This window comes from Cetorhinus maximus, chromosome 32 (assembly GCF_964194155.1).
Source record: "Cetorhinus maximus chromosome 32, sCetMax3.hap1.1, whole genome shotgun sequence".
Lineage (NCBI taxonomy): Eukaryota > Metazoa > Chordata > Chondrichthyes > Lamniformes > Cetorhinidae > Cetorhinus > Cetorhinus maximus.
In genome coordinates, this window is record NC_135910.1 from 4,688,641 (window position 1) to 4,706,707 (window position 18,067).

Here is an 18,067-nt window from a genome sequence, read left to right on the forward strand (position 1 = left end):
CCTGATCCATTGGTTGTGGAATTGCTTAGCTCTGAGTATCACTTGTTGATTATGCTGTTTGGCACGCAAGTAGTCCTGTGTTGTAGTTTCACCAGGTTGACACCTCATTTTTAGGTATGCCTGATGCTGCTCCTGGCATGGCCTCCTGCACTCTTCATTGAACGAGGTTCAATCCCTTCGTTTGATGTAATGGTAGAGTGGGGGATATGCCAGGCCATGAGGTTACAGATTGTGTTCAAGTACCAGCTGCTTCTGATGGCCCACAGCGCCTCATGGTTGCCCAGTCTTGAGTTGTTAGATCTGTTCAAAATCTATCCCATTTAGCAAGGTGATGGTGCCACTTGACACGATAGAGGGCATCCTCAATGTGAAGATGGGACTTCCTCTCCACAAGGACTGTGCGGTGGTCACTCCTGCTGATACTGTCATGGACAGATACATCTGTGGCAGGCAGGTTGGTGAGGATGAGCTCAAGTATGTTTTTCCCTCTTTTTGGTTCCCTCGCCACCTGCTGCACACCCAATCTAGCAGCTGTGTCCTTTAGGACTCGGCCAGCTTGGTCAGTAGTGAGGCTACCGAGCCACCTTTAGTAGTGGACATTGGAGCCCCCCACCCAGAGTACATTCTACACTCTTGCCACCCTCAGTGCTTCCTCAGTGGTGTTTAATATGGAGGAGCACTGACTTATTCATCAACATCCAATCAACATCCATACACATCCCTCTCCCCACCTCCCACCCCCTGCAGGGATGTATTGAAGTAGAGTCTGTGGCCTGAATTTTTCAGGTGGTGGGCGGGTTCGGCGGGAGCGGGCGGGGTCAGTCATGGAGCAAATCGCCGTCCGCAATCAGCTCTGTGCCGCCATTTTACGCCAGCGGGCCAATTTTAAAATTTATTTCATAAAAGCTTTAGGAAACCTCATCCCGCTCGTGGATGAGGTTTCCTAAAAAACGTGAAGGCCGCTTGGCCCTTTCGCCTGCCCACCAACCGTAAGGTTGGACGGGCAGCATTAACAAGTACCTCAATTAATTTCTTGATGGCCTTAACAGGCCGTTTACATATCGGCGGGCGCACAGCCGACTCCAGTGCGCGCCCGCCAAGCGAAATATCGCGGGTACGCACGCCCAACATCATCGCGCGTCATTTTACACATCGGCGTGTTGGGCCCGCCCCTACACCCCTGACTGAAAAATTCTGCCCTGTGTGTTTTTCAGTGGATCAAATAGCAGCTTGATAGCTCATAAGAGACCAGTATATTCTCCTGCCTCTGCTGGTGACACTTTGATAAGGGTTGTCCTCCCTTGTATCAATGCATATTGTAAATATAATATAGCTGGAGGGAGGGAGAGCGAGGAGGTGACTCAGTCACACAGGCAGCTCAAACAGCAATGCCGAGATTTAATCTGAATGTGAGATAGCGTCTCAGGAAGAGACAGCTGTGGAGAAGCTTAAGCAGTGTTTGCCATTCTGACGTCAGCTCCCTGAGCCTGAGGGTGTAGCTGCAGGGTGACAGCCCACTTACTCCCCCACCCCTCCCCTCCCCTCCCCTTTGCCTTCTCCCTGCAGTCAGTCTCACACTTCATGGCATGTGGTAGAGTGACCCAAACTGTTTCTTGACGTTAGACAGTTCTTCAGCTGTGTGCTGCCTGGTTGGAATTCAGTGAGCTCCCAGAGCACTTTGTGCTGGAACACACACACACACAGCCTTGCGATCTGCTTTTCCCTCCAACATCATTTTTTATTTTCAATTGTCACCAAACCAGAAAAAGAAAACTATTTAAAAACTGAGTGAAGAACAGATAGGACAGTTTCTTCAGGTAAGCAATTTCCAAGTATCTACATAGGTAATGGTTTCCTTTTAACTCACTCTGTGTTGCTGGAGGATCCACTTTTCTTTTAGCAATTATTTTTTTACATTTTTCCTTTCAAAGAAGTTGTTTTTTTTTTCTGTGTTGGATGCATCAATTTAACTTCAGATCCTGTTCAAATCTTCCCTTCCTGCTTTTGCTAAAATGTATTTTTCATTCACAATTTTGCCAGTGTTTTGAATTAATGATTGCAATTATGGAAAGATTAAAATCTAATTTTTGTGTATTGCTCTATCAAATTAGAAAGGAACTACCAACTATTGGCATCCTTCCAGCTCTCGAATTGCTTTAACATTAATGGCCCACATTTTGCTGAGGCATCTCAAAGTGTTAATTCAACTAACCCCCCCCCCGCCTTGCCCTTCAGTTCGAAAAAGACTTGCACTAAAAATTGCTGGAATGGGGGCTTATAGCAGGGGTCAACAGGGCACCAGGGATCATGGTGAACAGCAGGGCAAATCGTCCAGCTCCTTAACTAATGAGATTTAAGGGTTGAAAAAGAAACAGAAGACCAGCAGAAAAGGAAATAGGGTGAAGAAGGGGTCAAATCAGATGCAGAAAGAGAAACAGAGCGTGGAAAAGATCGGATTAAGAGAGAGAGAGAGAGAAAAAGACCCCAGAAGGGAACAATAAGAAAAACGTGAAAAATTTTAATTTCAAAAATTCTTTAAGAGCAAAGGGGGTGATGGTGTCCTCGTGATAATAATCAAGAGGCCCAGATTAATGCTCTGAGGACATGGGTTCAAATCCCACCATGGCAGTTGATGGAATTAACAAATCTGGAAGATAAAGCTAATCTCAGTAATGATCACCACGAAGCCATTGCCGATGGTTGTAAAAACCCATCTGGTTCACTAATGTTCTTTAGGGGAGGAAATCTGCTGTCCTTACCCTGGTCTGGCCGACATGTGACTCCAGACCCACAGCAATGTGGTTGACTCTTAACGGTCCTCTGAAATGTTCAGTACAAGAACAATTGCAGATGGGCAACAAATGCTGGCTTTGCCAGTGACACCGACATTCTGTGAAAGAATACAAAAATTGCTACCCGCTGGAATGAAAACCCATGGTTTAAATTGTTTCCTTTCTTGACCAGAGAGGTTGAGGCTGCATTGAAGGAACAATAATCTTGTCATTATTTAGCTACTTACGATGCTAAGTACTAGCCTTAATTTTCTGGAGCAAGTTTAATTGATGATTAATGTGGAAATGCAGCAACTTCTTAAAACCGGCGGGGAGGTTGAGGCCGAGCACTGCTTTTTGCGAGGCTAATGGCAGAGGGGCACAAATCATCGAACGTTTTGCTATCACAGGGTATCCCTCCCTTCACCAAAGTTTCTTGGCTATTTACACGTTAAAAATGGCATGCACCGTTAAAATTGTTGCTATTGCGGCAAAATTCTGGGCCACTGGGCTTTGTGGCCTGCACTGCTATCATCTCTCAGCGCACAGGTTCGACACAACTATCAGGTTTACTGAGGCTGTCAGCTGGAGTGACATTCTGTTTTTGGCCTGGTCTCCTATGGGTACCAATGTTGGCCAGTTCGGCAAGTGAGAGACCCACGTCCAACTAAGCCCAATATAACAACAGCTCTGGAGGAATTGTGATCAAGCCATGCAGACTTAACTGAAGCCTAGTGCATTTATATATCACTTTCACACCCCAAAGCCTCTCACGGCCAATTAAGTCCTTTTCAAGCAAAATCTATGTTGTAATGTAGGAAAATAGCAGAGTTCTCCTCAGTGTCCTGGCCGACATCCATCCCTCAATCAACATCACTAAAAAGCAGATTATCAAGTCATTTGCTTCATTGCTGTTTATGGGATCTTGCTGTGTGTAAATTGGCTGCTATGTTTCCTATATTACAATAGTGACTACATTTCAAAACTACTTTAAATGTTAGTCTTGTCTACATAAAGAACCCTGCATTCCAAATCAATTCCCTGTATATGAAGCACTTTGAGATGTTTCTGAGGGAGGTGCTGCATAAAATTAAATAATCAAGATATTTTCTCAAATTAGAAATGCCTAGTATTTAACTGGTGCTTAAATGCGTGTCTTGGTTTAAAGACCAGCTGATGTTTCACTGAATTTTTAAGTATTCTAGACTGACACTAAGTGCAGCACTGAAGGAATGCCACACTGTTAACAGAGCCATCTTTTGGGTGAGTCGTTAAAACAAAGCCTTGTATGTTATCTCAGGTGGACATAACAGATTCTATGGCACTATTCAAAGAAGAACCAGAGAGTTCTCCCACTGTCCTGGCCAATATTTAATTCTCAACCAATACCTAAAATAGATTATCTGGTCATTTATCTCATTGCTATTTGTGAGTACTATCTTACTGAGTACAAATTGACCGCAAAGTCTCCTACATTACAGTGATTACACTTCACAAGTACTGCATTGGTTAAAAAAGGATTTTGGGACATTCCGAGGTCGTGAAAGACGCAATCTGTCTGTCCATCCATCTGTCCGAACATCCATCCATTCGTCCATCCATCCAACATTCACCATCCGTCCATCCATCTGTCTGTCTATCCGCCCGTCCATCCATCTGTCCATCCATCCATCCATTCATCTGTCTATCCATACGTCCGTCCATCCATATGTCCTTCCATCCATCCGTCCATTCATCCATCCATCCGTCCATCTGCCCATCCGTATATCTAACCGCCTGAGTTATAAGCTACAGTTTAATCAAACAACCAAGATAACTGCACAAAATTTGAATTTGATCAACAAAATGTTGGGTGCGTTATCCCTTACTGTGGCCACACGGAAGGGATGTATCCAGTTTGAAATCTCCTCGCTCAGTGAGTTGAAAAGATGGCCGTCCACCAAATGCTTGGTTGGTGGGAGAGTGATTCTCGGTGAGTTACCCCTTTTGGAGACTTTTGTGCAGATGCTGCTCTTCTCTGGCGCTGTCTATATACACCACAACGCAATAACTGCCTCCAGCATAATATAACAGGGGTCTACGGTTGTGATAGCATATGAATCAATCATCTAATTAAAAATATAATCCTTCTCAGACCAACATGGATAATTTTAGTTGAAGGTCAGACATATTCTGAAACGGTGGAAGTCTTCTCAATCTCACCTGAGTGGACTTGTGAAAACGGAGGTGTGAGAATGGGTGAACAACTGAAGCAGAATGACTTAAATCAAAATATCCTTAATTGGATTGGACTCTAAATCCAGAATGTAGTCAAGGTGAACTTGAAGTAGAGACAGATTTGTAAAGATGGCACCTCTTAGGTCTCTGTAAGGCCCTGTAGAGAGGAGCAGTCTCCCTTGCTTATCTTATTGATATTAGTATGGCCAGTGCTTTTTGAAACTTTCCTTGCTTGTTTCTGCTAAACTGCAAGTACATTGCCTTCTAGCTCTTCACTTTATTCTACCTACATTAAAATGGAAGGAATTGGAATCAAACTGTGTAATATTAGGGACTAACAAAGTGTTAAGAAATTCTGTAATCCACTCTTCTGGCAGAAGCATTTAACTCATTTATTTTAAATTGGCTGTTAAATCAGTAAAATAATGGACAGAATAATTTTGTACCAGGATGTAAATCCCATTTGTTATTATTGTTGCACAATGTGATTCTTGCCCAGTAACTTTCAATACACTGCTTCGTACTTTAACTCATTCTTTACCAGGGCCACAGATCTGGAGAGCTCTTTAACTACCTCAGTCTTCCCTTCCTGTCCAAACTTTGTGTCATTAAATCATTGTACAGCATAGAAGGAGGCCATTTGGTCCATCTAGTCTGCACTGGCTCTTTTGAAGAGCAGTCGAGTTAGTCATACTCCCTGCTCTTTCTTTGTATCACTGCACTTTTTTCTCCTACAAGCATTTACCCCAATTCCCTTTTGAATGCTGCTATTGAATCTGTAACCACCACCTTACGAGGCAGTACATTTCAAATCTTAACTATTCATTCCATAACGAACTTTTACCTCATGTCACCTCTTTTTTTTTTGCCAAACATCTTAAATCTGTGTCCTCTGGTTATCAACTCTTCAGCCGTTGGAAACAGTCTCCCTTTATTTATTTAGTCTATCTAAATCATTGGACGACTGCTTCTAAATTTATCTCATCTTCTGCTCCCTTCAACCTTGTTGATGTCCCGGATAATAAACCTTGACCCTTCACCTAGAAGTTCTCAATATTAACAAGAGGATGTGTCACACGGTGTTTGATTGAATTTTTCGAAGAGGTGACCAGCTGTGTAGATGAGGGCAATGCATTTGACGTAGTCTACTTGGACTTCAGCAAGGCTTTTGATAAGGTCCCGCATGGGGGACTGATAATGAAGGTAAGAGCCCATGGGATCCAAGGCAATTTGGCAAATTGGATCCAGAATTGGCTGAGTGGCAGGAAGCAGAGGGGTGATAGTCGAGGGGTGTTTTTGCAACTGGATGCCTGTGTCCAGTGGGGCTCCACAGGGATCATTGTTGGGTCCCTTGCTTTTTGTGGTATATATAAATGATTTAGAATTGAATGTAGGAGGGTTGATCAGTAAGTTCGCAGATGACATGAAAATTGGTGGGGTGGTAAATAGTGAGGAGGATAGCCTTAGATTACAGGAGGATATGGACGGGCTGGTCAGATGGACTGATCAGTGGCAAATGGAATTTAATCCAGATAAGTGTGAGGTGATGCACTTGGGCAGGACAAACAAGGCACGGGAATACACGATGAATGGTAGGACCCTGGGAAGTACTGAAGATCAGAGGGACCTTTGGTGTACATGTCCACCGGTCTCCTAAGGTAGCTGGACAGGTAGATAAGGTGGTTAAGAAGGCATATGGGATACTTGCCTTTTTTAGTCAAGGCATAGAATATAAGAGCAGGGAGGTTATGCTGGAACTGTATAAAACGCTGGTTAGGCCACATCTAGAATATTGCGTGCAGTTCTGGAATCTGCATTATAGGAAGGATGTGATTGCACTAGAGAGAATGCAGAGGAGATTTACCACGATGTTGCCTGGGCTGGAGAGTTTTAGTTATGAGGAGAGATTGGATAGACTCGGGTTATTTTCCCTGGAGAAGAGGAGATTGAGGGGGGACATGATTGAAGTGTATAAAATTATGAGGGGCATAGATAGGGTAGACAGGAAGGAACTTTTCCCCTTGGTGGAGGGATCAATAACCAGGGGGCATAGATTTAAGGTAAGGGGCAGGAGGTTTAGAGGGGATGTGAGGAAGAATTTTTTCACCCAGAGGGTGGTGGGAATCTGGAACTCACTGCCTGAAAGGGTGGTAGAGGCAGAAACCCTCATAACATTTAACAAGTATTTGGATGTGCACTTGCGATGCCATGGCATACCGGACTATGGGCCTAGTGCTGGAAAATGGGTTTAGAATAGTTAGGTACTTGTTTGACTGGCGCAGGCTCTATGGGCCGAAGGCCCTTTTTCTGTGCTGTAGACCTTTATGACTCTATGACTTGGGAACAACTTGATTAAAAAATACAGCGAGCTGATGTCTCTCTTAGTGCTGGTGATTGCCTGTAAATTTGAAAGTCTCTCGTTTGTTAATTTAACCTATGGCACCTATAACTGAACATTAAAGCTCCTGGATAGAAGGATGTAACATTTATTTATTTAGTGCCTTTAATATTTTTTGGATATTTCCAAAATAGCTTGCAACCAATGAAATATAATTCACTGTTGTTATGTAGGCAAACGCCAGTCAATTTGCCACAGCAGCAAGGATGCACAAATCTTTCTGAATTGGGTGACTTCATTCGTTTGAATTAGACTTCTTGCCTCACCGATCAGCTCGGAAATAATTTTTCCTCTAATGTGAGCTGATCATGTTGCAGTGAGGACAAAGGGGCATCTGGGACCTTAGTGAATGACAAGACCGTGAGATTTAACGATTGAAGGAACAACCAGATGAACAATGGCAAAGGTGGGTGAATTAGAGTCAAATTAGGTACAGAAAGAGAAATAAAGTGAGGCAAAGGAAGATTGGGTTAAGAGAGCAATAAAAAACCAGAATTAAAAGTCAGAAAAAAGTGATTAAAGTTTGAAATTCAAGTCTGTAAACTTTGACTTTTTTAAAAAGCACGAAGAAAAATTTACCACATGCAGAAATGAGACTTAACAATTTAAATTTTTGGGCCTGAAAGATTGATTAGTATTGCATTAACAATTATCACGCTGTCAAAAGGATAGTTGCTGGTATTTAACTTACTTACGGTGACAAGTTTAATGGCAATTAATGTGCAAATCCAGCATAAAATCCAGTTCTTAAAATTAACAAGGGGGCTAAAGGTGAGATGTTGTTTGTTCAAAGTAAATGGGCGGAGTGGCGCAAATAAAACAAAATGTTCTGGAGATTTGCTACTTGTGACATTCCTCTTCATCCCCTGAAACAGCTGGCTGAGTTGCGTATCAATAACGGCGCGTATTGTGAACTGGCCGTTATTTTTCTAGAAGGGTATGGCTCATTCTCTTTTTGACATTGTTTTAGGGATTAGTGTTGGCCAGGGCACCAGGAAGACGTGCTTTGAATAGTGTCACGGGACCTTTTACCTGCAAAGGCAGAGAGGGACTCGGTTTAACTCATCTTAAAGGCACTTTCAACAAGGCGGCACTCCCTCAGTTGAAGTGTCAGGCTTCTGCTTTGGTTGTGTTAGCATCACAGAATAATATCCGTATCTGCCAACATTTATGAATATGGTTAGTGCTCGCCGAACCAGGCTGGTTTATGCACGGCAGCCTATTGTAGGTCTTGAACCTCTGCCTTTCTGATACAGAGGTGAGTGTTCCCAAGGTTAAAATGACACTGGATTCCAAAGCTTGAAGCTTCAAATTTGTTTCTGCAATCCCCAAGCATTTGAACAGAAACGAATCCAAATCATTACATCCTATTACATAGGGATCTTGGTACAATTGTTGGTTATCTAATGTTTCCCCCATTGTTTGTTTTGAAACAGCTTCTCTGAGGCTTGTGACCTGGGTGAGGTTAAGAATTCGACATCTTTGCTGACAGTGGTTTTCAGTGTTATTCCTAATTCTTGATATTAGTTGAAGGGAATTTCCAGACGAGTTCTGATCCACGAACAGTTTTACAACATGAGAAATGGGACTGACTCTTGGCTAATATGATAAATACACTAATGATTACCAGGCGCTTTTTTTTAATGACATGGATTTTAAAATAATCTTTCTGTAACTGTTTCTTCCCCAGGCCTTCATTTTTTGGGCTGATTCTTAACTCCCAAAAAACTGGTGGGTGGATTGAAATTTTAAAAGTCTAATAGGCGCCTCCAACCATCCAAGTCCCAGGTTGAACGGAGGCAGGAAAAGGGACAGACAATCAGCTGACGGAGGTCTGCTCTCTGCTGTCTGCAGCATAAATCAGAAAAAGACACGAGTGAACATGAGCCTTCAAAGGTTCTATTTCTGTCAATGAATAATGAGTGACTGGGGTTCAAGTTGTTGGGTCCAGTGTCGGCACCGAATCGCCACTGAAATCTTGGCACTTACTTTTCACTGTGGTCACCCCCCCCCCCCAACCCACCCACCCCATCCCGCCTTCTACACCAGCCACTGCTGTGACTTTGCTTTGGCCAGTCGCTTGGGTGGTGCAGCTTTCAGGCCTGTTGCTGGGACCCTCATCCATTGCACTTGTTAACTAAACTCTTTGGAAAAGATGTAAGGGCAAATGTTTAATGAGGATGTGTGATTATTTGATGAGGGTGGGGTGGGGCTGAGGCTTCTCATCCGGTCAGCTGCCAGCAACTGTATCCTGAGCCCCTGCATTTGAGAAACAGCTCCAACTTGTCCAGGCGCCCAGTAGCCCCGCACTTTTTGATGGCTCTGGGGAATCTCAGCACCTGGAACGAGGGGTTAACACAAGGAGTTCGATTAGTTCCAGGAATGGGAAAGTGCCTCAGTGCTTAACTCTTCTGATTCCCTGCGTTGCCACTGAAAGGTGCCGAACGCGTCTCAGGTGTGCATCTCCCCTCATTTGGTGAAACACAATTCATTGGGGTGCCCCTTTTCCCCTTCAACTGGCCTCCCAGTGCAGAGCACCAGACCCCCAATCGGCCCTCAAAGCTCTCACCATTAGAATGTCAACTCTTTTTAATTTCGTGCTGCACCATTCGCTTCAGGTCGGAAGATGGTGGTGCTGAGCTCTCACTCCCAGACCAGCTTGAACCTGCCCTGTGTGGCTAAAAATCCCTCCCATCAGCCTGGAGGAGCTCAATTTCCAGGTTTCCCTGCGTCCAACAATTGTCAATCCTCCCTCCAATTCTTGAACGCATTTTGCTTGTGGTGGAAATCCCTGTGTTGCCCCCAGAATCTTTGGAGGTTGATGTGCTTGTGCCCTGCGTGGACCTCACCCCTCCCCATCTTGTGGCCTCCTGACCAGTGAGACATATAGCACACCGCTCCCCAGAACCCTCCAATGCCCCTGCACTATTTTTCCCCATCTATAGGCGGCAGGTGCCTTCCCTGATTGTGAGCGTGCCTTCTGCAGCACAGTATAATGCCAGAAACCCCCATGGACCGAGGCGCGGGATATTATGAAGACTATCTGTGCACAACATTCTGGGCATTACTGACCCTGGACCAATATGCCCTCACCCTCCCTGGATTGGGACAAGGAGAGTCTTTGCGAGGTCCGCCATGTAAAATGGAGCACTTCTTCACATTGCTGTCTGCCCATTCTGGCCCCAACTCGCTCATGTCTCTTTGTAACAGACTCTTCTCCATTGTGGCCCAGAGGACGTTTGCCCGCCCCGAACCCGCCCATGTCATATTTCTGAGTCGAACCTCTGCCCATTATCGCCCCTACACCGGTGAAGGCCTTGCCCTGCAGCCCCTTCCACAACCCCTGTCCACTATTGTCCCTCCCCGGAGGAGGCCTTGCCCAGTGGCCCTTTCCATTGCTGGTCTGGTAGGTAGAGCCTTGCCTGTGAGAACGATGGGGTGCTGCCTGCAAAGCCTGGCGCTGAGTCGAGGTGCTGCAAGCGCTGGGCAATGAAAGGCAGGCGAACAACTCTCGAAGTCACAAGCGAAGTGCTGGTCAACAGGTGCACATCGCTTATATCTGGTTGTGAAACACATTGGTCTAATTAGACGCTGAAGTTACCTCTTGATCCACTGTTGAGGGATGATACCGGCAAACAGGCTTTATAATGAGTATTCATGACATTTAAATATATTCAAATGGCCTTCCCAACATTGCGTGTTGGGAAACACAGACCGCCATTGAATCCCCCAGCGGACAATAGAGCCAGCCCTGTTTTCCTGCTGACGTGAACCTGATTTTTTTCATCTCACGATATTTTCCACTCGGACACCCGCCACAGGCGGGAGTGGAAAATCCCGGCCAATGTCTGCTCCCAAATGGCAATCTTTAAGCCTGTAACATGGAAGTGGATGGAGATACCATTAAGTGTACCGAATCCCATTAGGGGAGGGCTGAGATTCCACCCTGTGTCTGCTTAATTCTCTTAAGTGATACTTGAGACTCCAACATGTGTACACTTAACTCCCTTTACGTTTTGGATCTCGATTTTCTGATTAGCATCATTTTCATGCCCTAAAATAAATGGGTTAAGATAATGCCAATTGGAAAAGCTAGACCCTGGAGTTATCTGTCCCTCCCCCTTCAGGGACCCTAAAGGGAGATTTATAGACACAAGGTTGAGTGTGTGTTACTCTGCTTTCTGCTGCCTGGCACTGTTCCTGTAGCGGAGTACGTGGGTAAAAAGCAGGAAAGAGAAGATTATAACTCAACACGTTTGCATAAATATCAACTCTGGTGTTAAAATTTGAGTTTGAACAAGGGTGTTCCAGACAACACGATCTAACTTATTTTGGTGTTGCTCCAAGGTTAGGCCATGAATGCACGGTATTTTGTGAATGAAAATCAAAACTTGCCACAAATGACCCAAAAATTGTTGGGCCTTCATAAAAAACATTCAGTACTTTTTCCACATTTTTGATCAAACTCCCCACAGTAAATTGCTGGCATCTTCATGGCTGATCAGTAACAATGGAATGTTTTCCTGACAAAAACTGGCAGCTTTCGTGTTTTCTGATTGAATTCCACCGAATTCTCAACGTTTGAGCTGGAGTCGAATGTAAATCAAATAAACTGTGGAAACTATTGTAATGTTTTACTCAAGTAGTTAGAGTTTTCTTCTTGCAAGTTCAGCAGTTCGTAATTTTCAACATTCATATTAATGGACAAGAGCAACATAGGTGGAAGTTTTATGGGGCAGAATTTTGCCCTTGGCATGCGGGCTCGGCAGGGGTTGATGGGGGCCATCGGGAAGCCAACCTCCGTCCGCGATCAGGCCTGGAAGGCAATTTCACACTGGTGGGCCAATTAAGGCCCACCCAGCATGAAACGCCAATGGCAGAGCTCAGCAGGCGGGGTGGGGGGCGGGGTGTGTGAGTGGGGAGCGTGAGCAGGGCCAGGACGACCTTCACGCATGTGTGCGAGTGCGCACTCCATGATCTTCCTGAGGCACAGGGCTGCCTCAGGGAGATGAACTGATTTCAAAAAAAAAAATTAAAGATTTTACAAATGTAATGAAACATATCCCCTCATGTGACTCTGTCACATGAGCAGGGACATGTTATTAATGAAAAAATAAAGTTTTTATTTGATTTTTATTTGCTTTTGGAAACCTCATCCCGCCCGTGGATGAGGTTTCCAAAAACGTGCAAAGGCCGATTGGCCTTTTTGCCTGCCTGCCAACCGTAAGGTTGGACCGGCAGTGAAAAATTTCTTTTAAGTAACTTTCTAATGACCTTATTGGGCCTTTTAATTGTCGGTGGGCACGTTGTTGACTCTGAGGCTTCACTTTCTCTGTACCCTTCTCCAGTCCTGACAACTCTTCTCTATAACCTCCTCCAGCCCTATAACCCTCCCAAACCTCTGTAACCTTCTCCAGCCCCAACAACCCTCCCAAACCTCCTCCAGCCTCTACAACCCTCCCAAATCTTTGTAACCTCCTCCAGCTCCTACAGCCCTCCCAAATCTCTGTAACCTCCTCCAGCCCCTACAGCTCTCCCAAATTCCTGTAACCTCCTCCAGCCCTCCCAAACCTCTGTAACCTCCTCCAACCGCTACAGCTCTCCCAAATTTCTGTAACCTCCTCCAGCCTCTACAACCCTCCCAAATCTTTGTAACCTCCTCCAGCCCCTACAGCTCTCCCAAATTTCTGTAACCTCCTCCAGCTACTACAGCCCTCCCAAATCTCTGTAACCTCCTCCAGCTCCTACAACTCTCCCTTTCTCTGTAACTTCTTCCAACCCTACAACTCTCCCTTTCTCTGTCATACACCCAGCCTGACGCCATAAAATGGCGCATCCAGCTGATTTGGCACAAGCCTTTCAAACTTGGACCATGCAGGCCCAGTGAACACCTGTGCTAAGTACTCAACTGGACATGTGCCCAGCTGCATGAGATCCCTCCCAGTCCCCAGCTATCCAATTTGCTTTTGACTTATGTCTACAGTGGAGACATTTGTGGAAAGACTGAGGCTTGTTTTTGGAGGTTTGTTGGTGAGATGGGCGCTTTCATCCAGGATGGGAAGAGGATTTGGTCACCCACGGAAGGCTCTACCCGCCGAGGGCTTTCAGGGAACACTTTTCCCATCTCTACCTCAGTTTGGAGTAATGTCTGAGATGACTTAGATTCAACAAGGAGGTAATCACAGACCTTTGGCACAATCTCTGACTCATATAAGAATGTTATCCACTGAGACACTACAGCGACAGCAATCAAGATTGAAATTTTGTACCTCCTCACTAACTGCCGTCCGAAATCAATTTTAGTGCACCAACTATTGCTGCAACTGAGATTCTCTAACTTTTACAAGAGATTTTCCTTTTTAATCTTCATTTAAAACATAAAACAGCTTGCTAGCCATCAATCTGCTGAAAATTCAAGCATATTGAAATCTTTACACAGCAAGTTAAAAGTTTAAAAAAAACCCAAAGTGGTAAAATGTGATTAGAAATCTGTGAAGGGATGAAACATTTCTAGTTAACAGCGTGAAACTGCTGCAATGAACATTTAATGTTTCAGTTTTTTGTGTTTTCAGGCTCTGGTGTATAAGGAAGTGACGGATTCTGCATAGTCCTGGTCTTTGCCTTTTTAATCCTCTAATCTGAGGCATAACCAAGACCAGTGACACTGCTGCCAATGTGAGAATCATCTTCGAGTGTGACACCAATACACTAAAAAAACAGGAGCTGCCGGCTAGGGAGATGCTTCACTGAAGAGAAAACGAGAACAGTTTCCGAGCATTTGGGTTTTTCTATCGATGGAGGACTAGCTTAGCCTGAAGAACCCAGACCAGCATGCCTGCAAAAACCCCCATGTATCTAAAGACATCGACCCCCAAGCGGGGCAAGAAGCTGAGACTACGCGACGTTCTGTCTAGCGACATGATCAGTCCACCCCTGGGCGACTTCCGCCACAGTGCCCACATCGGGCAGGGTGGTGAAGGTGACATGTTCGGGGACATCTCCTTTTTGCAGGGCAAGTATGACCTCCTTCCGAACCTGAACAGGCGGCCAACTTCTCAAAGCACGGGGCAAGGACTGGATGGCAAGCGCAACTATGAGCGTGCTTTTAACAATGGAGCAGGGGGTTATCCTACCCTCCTGAAGAATGCTGTTTCCCTTCCGGCATTCAGTGGCGCGCACAAAAGCCAAGACCAGGAGCAAGCACCTCCAAAGCCTCCCAGACTCCACCTGGAAGAAGGCACAGATCAGAGGTCACTGTCAGTCAGCTGTTCAACAGAATGTTTCCACAGCACTGAAGAAATGTTCACCATCCCAACATTCAGCAAAACAATTGGATCATCGGTTTCCTTACTGGCAGAATCAAACACTTCCTCGGAATGCTCCGTCATTGGCATCGGGCAGCTGGATGGGAAGAGAGCCTTAATCTTCAACAGTGAGATGTCCCTCAACAATGAGAATCTTTTTCCTTCTGACTCCTACCTGAGTGGTTCTGAATCCTCCCTTGGATTGGACCTAGATTTAGGGCCATCAATACTGGATGATGTTCTCAGAATCATGGATGGATACAAGATCCAGTGAAATAAAGAAATCTAATAAACTCTGTCCAATTTGCCAATGGTGGTGAGGTGCTGAAGAAATGACAGTGACATTCAGGATGTACCATTCTGTCCAAACAGAACTATACCATTGGCTGGTGACACTTCAAGGGAATCCTTACTTGAGCCTCAGCCTGAGAGCAAACATTAGAAACTACCTACTCCTTCTGTATAATCACAGATTTACCGCTCACTAAACTGGAACTTCATCCACATGTTGCTGTAAGGAAGTTAATTGGACACAGAAAACAAACTATTACCTGTTCTCCTTTAACTTTATTAAGCTCCCTTCAATGCTGGGTGATACCAGAATTATATACAACTCTGTGAGCTATAATTGCTAAACTATTATTTAAAAACCCTGTTAAACTCTTAACTTGCAACTTTAAAAAAATGGTTATTGTCTGCATTCTCTGTGGAATAGCACAATAGTGTAGAGTTCAGAAATACATGCAAGATATTATGATGGAAATGCCTCTGAAATGATAAGTTGAATTAGTTAAGGTTTTTCAATAACCTGATAGCATAATGGTGACCGTTATTAATACCAGCTCTTTATTCCAGATTTTTAAATCTCAATAAAGCTAGCAGAAATTGGCTCCCAACTCTGGATACTGGATGGTTTCCTTTCCCTGTACTCCTCCACAGCCCTACAACCCTCCCAAATCTCTGTAACTGTCTTCAGCCCTACTATACTTCCAAATCTCTGTAACCACCTCCAACTCTACACCCTTCCAAATCTCTGTAACCACCTCCAGCCCTACAACCCTCCTCCAATTCTGGCCTATTGTGTATCCCCGGTCTCCTTTGCTCCACCATCTGCGGCCTTTATTTCAGCTGCCTTCGTCTTAGCACTTGAATTTCCTCCATAACCTTCCCTGTCCCTTTATCTCTTTTCTTTCAAGGCAATCCTTAAAACCTTCGACTTTGACCAAGCTTTTGCTCACCTCTCCTGATGTGGCCTGGTATCAAATTTCGTCTGATAACCGTGCCTCTGAAGCACTTTGGGATGTTTTACTACTTTAAAAGCACCATATAAATGCAAGATGTTATTGTTGCTGTTTCCAAATAAGAGCAGGGGCCTACTTCAGCCTGGGAGTAGAATGGGACCAAGGTAGTTTGCTGGTCTGATGTTTACAGTGCTGATGATGAGAATTAATTTAAAACATTGCTAATTAACACCTTCAGCTCACGAGACAGCAGAAGGGAGGCAAAAGTTACTTGTTTAAAAAAAACATACTCGCCATTTAGTTTAGAAATTTCTTGTTTGCACACTCAAAACTAGAACTGTCTAGTCCAAAACTGGACAGGTTGTCCCCTTAATTCTAAACTGTCTGACATCCGCATCGACCTATTGCAGCTGCTGGGTTATCCATCAGTTGAGAGGGTAAGTGTTGGCCTCTCCTCCCTCATTCCACGAGGGTCCCCAGCTGTGATTAAATGTATCCCTGGAGGTTTCCTCACTGCCTCGCACCCACGCTCCAGCCACTAGTCGGCGAACACATCCATCCTTGTGATGTGTTGCCTTCCTACGCCAGTTGGGAAGCAAAAAGACCTATTAGTCAGTTGGCTGATGCTTGGCTGTCAACCCACACAGCTTCTTTCCTCCCATTTCTATATCTCGTAAAGAGAAATGTTCAAAGAAAACTTTTTTAAAAAAAACAATCTTTTTTTAATGCCCCTATGATTTTACTCCAGGGTTGCACACAGCAGTGTCCTGGAGATTGATCTTCAATTTCTGGAGACTCCAGGCCAACTCTGGAGGGTTGGCAACCCTACATTCCACACAACATGGATGGAGTTTTACGGCTGTGTTGCGGCTGGAGCGGGGCCAATAAAATGCGGGGAGCCTTTCAAACATCCATTGACTTCGGCGGGACCGTGAAATCTCATCGGCGTAAAATCCCGCCCCGTACCTTAGCCAAAACACGCATATCTTGCAAATGGCCAGCTCCCAGCTCCCTTACCCCTGCAGTTGTTATTGTGGCGTTATCATTGGGAGTTAGCTAAGAGCAATGAAGGGGCATTGGCACCATAATCTCCTGGTTTCCCTGAAGACTAAAGCACTCTTACTGGCAGTCAATTCAGGCTGATCCAACACGCAGTCTTGCAGAGCCTTTCACTGTCTTGGGAATGTGGGGAACAGAAATGCCTCTGGTTATGAAATGGGAGAATGTTGTGTGCTTTGGTCCTGTTTGACCTCTGCTTTTAATAAGTATCCATTAATCAACATGTGTCCTTGAGTGGGATATATCACAGAACCGCCATCACTATGACAAGAAATACATTGTACAAACATAATCTTAAGCAACTAAAGCTCATCAGCTATCTGCGGAATGGAATTTAATCTTTTTTGTTTGCATTTCAAATGTTAAAATACTTAATTGGTTATTCCAACAAAACAGAATTCCATTTCTTGTGAAATGACTGTTTCAGAATATGTTGCAATTTACTGAGTGGTAAATATCCCCTGAGGTGATGACCATGAATGTTGTGCTGGGTAGGCCAAACAATGATGTTGCAGTTAGGTTACGCCTAGGATTACAATGGATATACAACACAGGCCATTCGGCCCAACCAGTCCATGCTGGCGTTTATGCTCCACTCGAGCCTCCTCCCATCTTTCCTCATCTAAATCTATCATTGTAACTGTCTTATACCTTCTCCCTCATATGCTTGTCCCCTTAAATACATCTACACTGTTCACTCCAACCACTCCCTATGGTAGCGAGTTCTACATTCTCACCACCCTCTGGGTAAAAAAGTTTCTTTCTGAATTCCCTATTTGGTTTCTTGGTGACAATCTTATACACTGCGTCTCTGGCCAACGCACAAGATGGCCACCGGAACCCATCTGCGCATTGGCACTGGTCTGTGCACACGCAGAAATCCACTGACGTCGCTCCTCTGTGCCCAGCATGCCAGTATCCTCTACACGTGCGTCAAAGATGTCACCACGCATCACACCATCTGCCGGTTTCTGTGCCCTTTCTCGAAATAAGAAGTTTTTTATTCGTTCGCAGGAGGGGGTTAAAATCGCCATTTTCCGCAGCAATTGTCTTTTACATGTTATTTGACGTGGATAG

General features: G+C 44.7%; 1 protein-coding gene across 3 annotated transcripts; it reads left to right on the forward strand.

Annotated features, from left to right (window-relative positions):
- Positions 1 to 1,547: 1,547 nt before the first annotated feature.
- On the forward strand, positions 1,548 to 15,586 carry LOC144671483 (cdc42 effector protein 2). 3 transcript variants are annotated; one of them, XM_078533423.1, is made up of 3 exons: positions 1,548 to 1,817; positions 7,660 to 7,792; positions 13,959 to 15,586. In XM_078533423.1, the coding sequence occupies exon 3, from the start codon at positions 14,218 to 14,220 to the stop codon at positions 14,962 to 14,964; it is 747 nt and encodes a 248-aa protein (XP_078389549.1). In that variant the 5' UTR covers positions 1,548 to 1,817; positions 7,660 to 7,792; positions 13,959 to 14,217; the 3' UTR covers positions 14,965 to 15,586. The 3 variants fall into 3 exon arrangements, with proteins under 3 accessions (XP_078389549.1, XP_078389550.1, XP_078389551.1); XM_078533424.1 differs by having other exon boundaries at positions 7,704 to 7,792; XM_078533425.1 differs by lacking the exon at positions 7,660 to 7,792.
- The last annotated feature ends 2,481 nt before the right edge of the window (positions 15,587 to 18,067 follow it).

Excerpts from the sequence above, each read along its gene's own strand:
- LOC144671483 (XM_078533423.1), top strand. The coding sequence starts at position 14,218 with ATGCCTGCAAAAACCCCCATGTATCTAAAGACATCGACCCCCAAGCGG.